Source organism: Protobothrops mucrosquamatus, unplaced genomic scaffold (assembly GCF_001527695.2).
Source record: "Protobothrops mucrosquamatus isolate PMUCROS unplaced genomic scaffold, P.Mucros_1.0 scaffold1447, whole genome shotgun sequence".
Classification (NCBI taxonomy): Eukaryota; Metazoa; Chordata; class Lepidosauria; order Squamata; family Viperidae; genus Protobothrops; species Protobothrops mucrosquamatus.
In genome coordinates this window covers 24,387-33,582 of record NW_015387627.1, presented here as the reverse complement: position 1 = coordinate 33,582, position 9,196 = coordinate 24,387, and the positions used below count along the sequence as shown (strand labels likewise).

Below are 9,196 nucleotides of genomic sequence, written 5' to 3'. Positions count from 1 at the left end.
ATAGAGATAGAGATAGAGAGATAGAGATAGATAGATAGATAGATAGATAGATAGATAGATAGATAGATAGATAGATAGATAGATAGATAGATAGATAGATAGATAGATAGATATGTCTCCACTGTGCATATAAGGTGTAGTGGCACAGACCCTTGCACTGAATATCAGGTGTCAGGACAGAGCAGCTGGGAAAGATTTCTGCATTTATCACTGTTGGTATCACCTGGAAGTATATGGTTATTTTCATGGGAAATGTCATTCAATCCAACTATATTGGATTGCAGAGCTGTGGTGATGCAGTGGTTAGAATGCAGTATTGCAGGCTAACTCTGCCCACAGCCAGCAGTTCGATCCTGACCGGCTGAAGGTTGACTCAACCTTCCATCCTTCCAAGATCGGTAAAATGAGGACCCAGATGGTTGGGGGCAACAGGCTGACTCTGTAAACCTACTTAAAGAGAGTTGTAGAGCACTATGAAGCAGTATATAAGCCTATAGCTATTGCTGTCTTCCCAGCATGAAATATTTCACAAAGGGATGGCCTACCTATCCCAGCCTGGAATGGAATGAGTTGTGTAGATTAGTCCTACTAACAAATGCAAAATTTCACCCCTGAATGTCTATCTGATCTCAGCAGCACCAGCAGTGGTCAGTGATTGATCATGTGGCCCTAAGATGTTCTCCTCACAAGCTCACACAATGCATCAGATGTTTCAATTGACCATCGATCTCCTGGTATGGCCAGCCTAGAGAATAGAAGGACTAGGAGTGACATCATAGCAGTATTCCAGCATTTGGGGGGCTGCCACAGAGAGGAAGGGGTCAACTTATTCTCCAAAGCACCTGAAGGCAAGACAAGAAACAATGGATGGAAACCAGTCAAGGAGAGAACCAATCTAGAAGTAAGGAGACTCTTCCTAACAGTGAGGACAATTAACCAGTGGAACAACCTGCCTCCAGAAGTTGTGGGTGCTCCATCACTAGAGGTTTTTAAGAAGAGACTGGACAGCCACTTGTCTGAAATGGTATAGGACAGGGGTAGGCAATCTTGGCTCTTTTGTGACTCGTGGACTTCAACTCCCAGAATTCCTGAGCCAGCATGGCTCAGTTTGGAAACCTCTCCCTTTCCCCTCAGCATGGCTGGCTCAGGAATTCTGGGAGTTGAAGTCCACGAGTCATAAAAGCGCCAAGGTTGCCTACCCCTGGTATAGGATCTCCTGCTTGAGCAGAGGGTTGGACTAGAAGATCTCCAAGGTCCCTTATAGCTCTATTCTGATTGATTGATTGATTGATTGATTGAGGCCCGTCGGATGCCGAACTACAACGTAAAGATTTTATATAAATAAAAACGTCATTGAGAAGAAGCTGAGGGACCCATCAAAGAAATAGCTCAAGATTGGAAGATGCAGAGAGATCTGACTCAAAGACTCTAAGAGTCAGACATGACTGAATAGTTAACATTATCATCACCATCATTATCATCATGCTGGACACATATCTTGAGTGCCTTCTGCCAAGCCTGAATTTTTTAATTTAAATCAGCTTTCATTATAAATACTGTGGAGGCTGTGAAGGATTTACAAGCACCTTACAAGAAGACTTGAACCACCCGGCCGTCTGAGTCTCCCTAATAAAATGTATTTATAAGTTTTGTAGTGTGCGCTCAGATAAATACTGGCGCCAAACTTACTTAGTCACCTCAGAAGCTTTGCCTCAGAAAAACTCTTCAGATTGTTATGTTGTGAGGGAACTTAACGGCATGGACAAAGCAGGGGAAATTACACATGCAAATTGCCTACTAAAGCTGAGGAGCACCACTTGACAACGTGAGAGCTTCAACCACTTGGTGATATAAGCCAGAAACCGACATAAATCAATCCAGGATCAACTTTCTTTCAGAGAAATTTGGAACAAAGCGCTAGGAATCTTGAGCAACTTAAACGAAGGTGATTTTTTTGTATCCCTCTTAATTGGACTTCTGTTTGTAGGGACGCTGTGAGTCCAAGGCATAGAATCAAGATCACAAGAAGTATTACTACCGCTTTATAAAACCCTAGTGAGGTCACACCTGGAATACTGCCGCCAATTTTGGTCACCATATCACAAAAAAAGATGTTGAGAGTTTGGAAAAAATTCAGAGAAGAGCAACTAAGATGATCAAAGGCCTGGAGACTAAAACATACGAAGAACGGCTGCGGGACATGGGTTTGGCCAGTCTAGAGAAAAGAAGAAACAGGGGAGACATGATAGCAGTCTTCTAGTATCTGAGGGGCTGCCACAAAGAAGAGGAGGGGGTCACATTATTCACCAATTACCAGAGGGAAGGATGAGAAACAATGGATCTCCATCACTGGGTCTTCCCAAGTCAATGCTAGACCTATTGTCTGGATTCATTTCTGTCCAGATAGTCTTGGACCTAGAAAGAACATCTCTTGGTTCTGGAGCCAAAACATATAAAGAAAGGCTGCTGGAATTGGGTACGTCTAGTTTAATGAAAAGAAGGACGAGGGGGGACATGATAGTAGTGTTCCAATATCTCAGGGGCTGCCACAAAGAAGAGGGAGTCAAGCTATTTTCCAAAATGCCTGAAGGCAGGACAAGAAGCAACGGATGGAAACTAATCAAGGAGAGAAGCAACCTAGAACTAAGGAGAAATTGACAGTAGAACAATTAACCAGTGGAACAACCTGCCTCCAGAAGTTGTGAATGCTCCAACACTGGAAGTTTTTAAGAAGAGACTGGACAGCCATTTGTCTGAAAGGGTATAGGGTTTCCTGCCTGAGCAGGGGGTTGGACTAGATGACCTCCAAGGTCCCTTCCAACTCTGTTATTCTATTCTATTATATTCCTTTCTGTCTTTCCTGATCAATTAAGCAGTGGGCAGAGATTGATCTCCAAGTTCTAGGATTGGTCTGCAGGAGATGACCCTGGAGGGAGGGGTCAAATGCGTCACCAGTCATGAGTCCCTGCGTGCCCACAAGAGATCAAAGGCCAGACCACCTTGAATTCCTTCTGTTCTTAACTCACTCTAATTTCCTTTGACCGCTAGGAGCTCAGATTCTTGTAGAGAACTTAAGCTTACAATAATTTTTCGTACACTTTTGAACTGTCCGGATTTCTTGATTTCCCTGGTGGTCTTAATCACAAAAAGCCCTTTCTGGGATTGTTGTTTGATATACAGGTGGTCCTCATTTTAACAACCACAACTCAGCCCACAATTTCTATGGTTAAGGGAGACTTTTTTTAAGTGCCCCATTTTGCGATCTTCCTTGCCTCAGTTGTTAAGTGAATCACTGCAGTGGGTAAGTTAGTAACCTGGTTGTTAAGTGAATCTGTCTTCCCCTTGGATTTTTGCTTGTCAGAAGGTCGCCAAAGGGGTTCACACAGCCCCAGGGGGACCCTGCAACCGTCATAAATATGAGTCAGTCGCCAAGGGTCGGAATTTGGATCACGTGACCATGGAGATGGCTTCAACGGTCGTAAGTGTGAAAAGCGGTCATAAGTCGCTTTTTTCAGTGCCTTCGTAACTTTCAACGGTCACTAAATGAACTGTTGTAAGTCAAGACTGCCTGTATTGTGCAGTATTGTATTGTTGGTTTGTTGTCATGAATGATTCACGTCGTTCAGTTGGACCTAAGAAAAATATGTCCGAAATAAGCTTAGCCAATCCAGGAGAATAATCCTTGATTCTCCAAATCCAGAGTGGGATAAAATCGTTTGGGATCACTGATCAAAAGTGAAGTAAAATCTTTTTTTTGGGGGGGGGGAGGGTCCCCGGATGTCAGGTCTTGTTGAGAATACAGCTGAAGTGAGGAATAGGTTTCTAGAACCGTCGTCTTTCGCCCTCTTCCTTACGTATCTCTAAATATCTCCTCAAAGATATTCCCGTTCAATCTTGATGTCTGCCAGATCTTTCTGTTCCTCCTGGACGCGGAAGATCACAGCTTCACGCGTTCCCCCAAAGCAAAATACCATATTTGGCCAATCTCTGCCCCAGCTGAGCAAGAACTTGCCAAGAAGATGTTTAACCCTTTGTGTATAAATAATGTGACAAATTACCCGGAGGAACATTTAAACACAGAGCTGTTGGAAAATTAAGGCAGGACAGACCACAGGATTAGATCCAGCTATTAGGAGCAAGGCAGGAGTAATAAATACCAGCTAGGTTTGATTTGTTTCGAGACACGAGAGATGTAGAAAGCCGAAACTACCAGGCTAAATGTTTGTTGGAATTATATTATTGAAAGTGAAAACTCTTCTCTAACTTCAACCTTTTGCTCTGATGATGTGTTTCTACACTGCCTTTACACGACATAGTAAATTCAATTTATCTAACCTTGGCTGGGGAGTTTTCCAGCTTTGGGCATTGTGCAAATCCAGCTGTTTGTCAAATTTGTGTTGAAAGCTGTCCACGAGCCTAGGAAATGGATTAACGCATTAACCAGGTTAATGGATTAACGCATTAACCGGGTTAATCACAAGGCACAAAAGCAGCAATTCTCACCCTTTCCCCGTTCAGTCTCCCGGGGTTTTCTCCTCCCCTGCTGCCAAATAATGGTTTAGCAAGGCTTTGGCAGCAGCTTGGAAAACTGTTTTTTTTACTACAAGTCGGCTGCATGAAAAAAAAATGCCGCAAATCCATATTAGGCAATACGTTACAGCCCACCCGAGGTCAAAAAGTTCTCATGTGATTTTCTTTTAAAAGTTTTTTTTTTACTTTTTAACACCTTTTGTAAATCACTTGAGCTTTTTTTAAAAGAAGAGTTAAGATTAGTTCTTCTGCTATAAAATGCAGACAAGCGGAACTTTAAACTTTATTGGTTTGTTGATTAAGATGATTTACAGTAAGTCCTCGAATTAAGACCACAATTGAGCCCAAAATTTATGTGGTTCAGCAAGAGGGTTGTTGCGTGAATGTTGACTCTGTCGAAAGAAAAATCTTCAGTGGGGTCCAGTCCAAGCTGGGAATAAACAAAATGGAGACTGCTTTAGAAAGAAGGTTGCAGTTTATTGAAGAGCAGAGCCAGACAGAAACACGGCTCTGAGAAAAAACTGACCACATGGAGCAAGGAGTGGTGGGGTTTTATACCTTCTTGGGCTTTTGTTTGGAGTTGTTCCTGTGGCATGAACTTTGACCTGGGTCTGAGTGTGCCTTTTTGGTATTCTGATGGTGGTGGGTTAATCCTATTATGTCTCAAAGGTCATATCTTGCTTCCCTGGGGCTGTGGCTGATTACTGTTGGATTTGTTGGTGTGAAGGATTGTTGATTCTAGGAATCTGTGTCTTTCTAATCCCAGCTTCCTGACTCCAATCTTTCTGACAGGATTATCACATCTGCATTTCTGCAGACCCGGTTTCTGTTTGGGGCAGAGAGACTTGGGGACAGGGTTGGTTTCTGCCTTTAAGATCCTTTGGGGAAATATAATATTCTGCCTTTTTAATATTTCCCAAAATATGTCTTTCTCTGGATTCTTCCCACAACCCATTTTGCGACCTTTCCTGCCACCGTTGTTACGTGAATCACTGCAGTTGTTAAGTTAGGAACACGGTTGTTAAGTGAACCTGGTTTCCCCCATTGACTTTACTGGTCAGGGGGGGTCAACAAACGGTGATCACATGACCCCGGGACGCGGCAACCGTCATAAATACAAGTCAGTTTCCAGGTGTCTGAATTTTGATCACGTGACCATGGGGATGCTGCAACAGTTGTAAAACCATTGAAAAACGGTCAAAAGTCACCTTTTTCAGAGTTGTTGTAACTTCATTCTAAACGAACGGTTTAGTTCAGTACAGGACTACCTATCCTGGAAGAACTGGGAACCTAGTTAAATGACGGCTTGCTACAAATCTGTTGTGCTATCTGTATTCCATGCTTTGGGTGTGCAAAGCAATAGGATCTTTCTCTCATCCGGGAGTAGTTGGGATATTTGCAAATAAGGGTAGAGACAGGAAGCTTTGGGTCCTAACCTCGTTCCTAAAAGTTATACTTGACCTCAAGATTACATTACTGAGCAGTCCCAAAGGTGTCTTTTTGAGAGGCAATTTGGACGTTCTTTTTTCTCTTTGAAGACTTTTCACTTCTCATCCAAGAAGCTTCTTCAGCTCTGTTTGGATGGTGAGGAATGGAAGGATTTATACTCCTTGCAGACAGCTGGTCATTTGTGTTCTTTTAGAGAGTCATTGAGGCCACTTGGAGGTTTAGCTGTGTCCTCAGGGTCACCTGAGTGGTGCAAATGGGTGTAGAGCCCTCTTGGAACTGTTGAAAGGACTGTGTTGTAGATTGGAGATAGACCAGCTGTCTGCAAGGAGTATAAATCCTTCCATTCCCCCACCATCCAGTTAGAGCTGGAGAAGCTTCTTGGATGAGAAGTGAAACGTCTTCAAAGAAAAACAAGGAAGTCCAGTTGCCTCGTGAAAAGTCATCTTTGGGACAACCATGATGTGGATGACCGAGAATCTCCATAGACCAGTGGTGGCAAACCTATGGCATGGGTGCCAGAGGCGGCACTCGGAGCCCTCTCTGTGGGCACACGTGCCATTGCCCCAGCCTTGCCTCCCCCTGCGACCCCCTCACCAGCAGCCCCCCTGGAGGAGAGTCGCCCCCGAGCATGGCCCACGTGAAGCAGTGCAGCCAAGGACATGGCAGCCAGGCAGCGTAGACAAGACTCTGCCCCCATACCCCATCGTGCACAGTTGATGCTGTGGGGCACGGGCAGAGGGCATGGCTGCCATGGTGCTGCTGGGCGATCTGCAGCGGGCCCTGGAGGTGGTGAATGGCCCTGCAGGCAGGTGGGGTGGGGTTGGAGCAGGGGCAGGGCAGGGGGTGGAGTGGGGGCAGGGCCAGGATTTGGGCACTCAGTCTATAAAAGGTTCGCCATCACTGCCATAGACTATTGAGCAGTATAAAAATCGACTGTGAACCTGCATCTTTGTTTGTTGTCTTGTAGGTACCATTAGCGGCATTGACCATGGAGCCTTCCAACAATTCTACGGTGTCCTCCAACTACAGCAATATGTTTAACAAATTTGTCCACCTGGATGGAGAACTCTCGGACAGATTTCATACCTTGTGGATAGTCCTGGTGGTGATCAATACCATCATCTTCCTGATGGGCGTGGTGTTGAACTCTGTAGCTCTCTACGTCTTCTGCTTCCGCACGAAAACGAAAACCACCTCGGTCATCTATACCATCAATCTGATCATCACCGATCTGCTGGTGGGCTTCTCTTTACCTGTCCGGATCATTGTGCACTACAGCGCCAAGGACTGCCACACCTGTGCGCTCGTCCACATTTTCACCTATTTTGTCAACATGTACTGTAGCATCCTCTTCCTCACGTGCATCTGCATTGACCGGTACCTGGCCATTGTCCAGGTGGAAGCCTCGCGCAGGTGGAGGAACCCCGACTACGCCAAAGGGATCTGTGCTTTCATCTGGACCTTCGCCACCGTGATCACCTTCTCCATCCTCACCCTGGCCGTGAAGTTCTCCTACTGCTGCATTGCGCAGATCTTGCCCTTGATGGTCTGCGAGTACTTCTTCCCCCTGATCATCCTCACCTTCTTCACCACCAGGATCATGTGCGCCCTTTCCAAGCCCACGCTTATGCACCAGAGCCGGGAGAGGCGGATGAGAGCCGTGCAGCTCCTCATCACGGTCCTGATCATCTTCATGATCTGCTTCACCCCCTTCCACGTGCGCCAGCTGGCCATTGCCATCAACCCAGCCATGTCCTACAACCTCAGCTTGGTGGTCTACCACGTGACCGTCACCTTAAGCAGCCTCAACAGTTGCATGGATCCCATCGTCTACTGCTTCGTCACCAACAACTTCCAGTCCACCATGAAGAACATCTTCCGGAAGACGGAACTTGAGCAAGCCAGCGGGGAGGTGATCAGCATCAACAAAGGGTCCGGCTCAAACGCAATTATGGCGTTTGCGAACGCGATAGGGAACCCCATGGGTTTGGCTTTGCCGAGCAACACCACAAACTCCTAGACTTTGAGAAGTCTACAAGGGGTAGAGATGATGTCGACTCTTCCTTTTTGCTAAAAAAAACAACAAAAAAAGATAATTTTTTTTTTCTCTAAACGTTGTAGCTGGGTTCTAGGATTTTTTTTCAAGCTCTCCAGTGACACACTCGGTTTATTTATGGCAGCTGGCTTTGTCATCTGGGAAATTACTTGGATTGCATTTGGCATTCCAAATTCCTAAGAATTTCCCCGATCCGGGAATTTACAGAGAAAGGAACATGCCCGGCACCGTATTTTGCTAGCATAGAAGCATAGAATAACAGAGTTGGAAGGGACCTTGGAGGTCATCTAGTCCAACCCCCTGCTCAAGCAGGAGACCCCCCGGTACCATTTCAGACAAATGGCTGTCCGATCTCTTCTTGAAAGCCTCCAGTGATGGGGCACCCGCAACTTCTGAAGGCAAGCCGTTCCATTAGTTGATTGTTCTCACCATTACGAAAATTTCTCCTTGGTTCTAGGTTGCTTCTCTCCTGGGTTAATTTCCATCCATCGTTTCTCAACTTGCCTTTTGGTGCTTTGGAAAATAGTTTGACCCCCCTCTTCTTTGGGGCAGCCCCTCAAATATTGGAACATGGCTATCATGAAATCGCCTACACCTTGTTTTCACTAGACTAGACATACCCAATTCTTGCAATTGTTCTTCGTATGTTTTAGCCTCCCGCCCCCTAATCGTCTTTGTTGCTCTTCTCTGCACTCTTTCCAGAGTCTCAACATCTTTTTTATATTGTGGTGACCAAAAGTGGACGCAGTATTCCAAGTGTGGCCTTACTAAGGCTTTGTAAAGCAGGACTAATACTTCACGTGATCTTGAATCTATTTATGATGATCTGCAGGACGAAGACAGGGAGAAAATGGATTTTATAGTACCCGCTCTTATACGTTGGACAAAAAGAGAGATAACCAAGGCTTTTGAAATGAGAATAAATCAGGATCACCGTCATCCCGGCAAAGGGGGCCGGCCGTTTTGAAAAGACTCGCTGCCTCACCAGACTGAATGCCAGAACCATGACAGTAATAAACAAAATATCTACAGTTGTGATACACTGTACTTTGCGCTGTGAGAGAAATTTATTTCTCAAGAATGTTTTTGATTTCTGCAAAAAGCAAACTCGGGGGTGGCTGAGTGAAATTAAATGCTGCACGGAGTTGAAAGCAAGTCCCA

The 9,196-nt window shown here is 45.2% G+C and overlaps 1 protein-coding gene across 1 annotated transcript in view; it reads left to right on the top strand.

Annotated features, from left to right (window-relative positions):
• GPR20 (G protein-coupled receptor 20) overlaps positions 1 to 8,041 on the top strand; it is a 16,239-nt gene extending 8,198 nt beyond the window's left edge. Inside the window, exon 2 of the mRNA XM_015822050.2 lies at positions 6,947 to 8,041. Within this exon, the coding sequence (XP_015677536.2) occupies positions 6,947 to 7,999 (1,053 nt within the window). The 3' untranslated portion in view covers positions 8,000 to 8,041. The remainder of the gene's footprint in view (positions 1 to 6,946) is intronic.
• Positions 8,042 to 9,196: the final 1,155 nt, after the last annotated feature.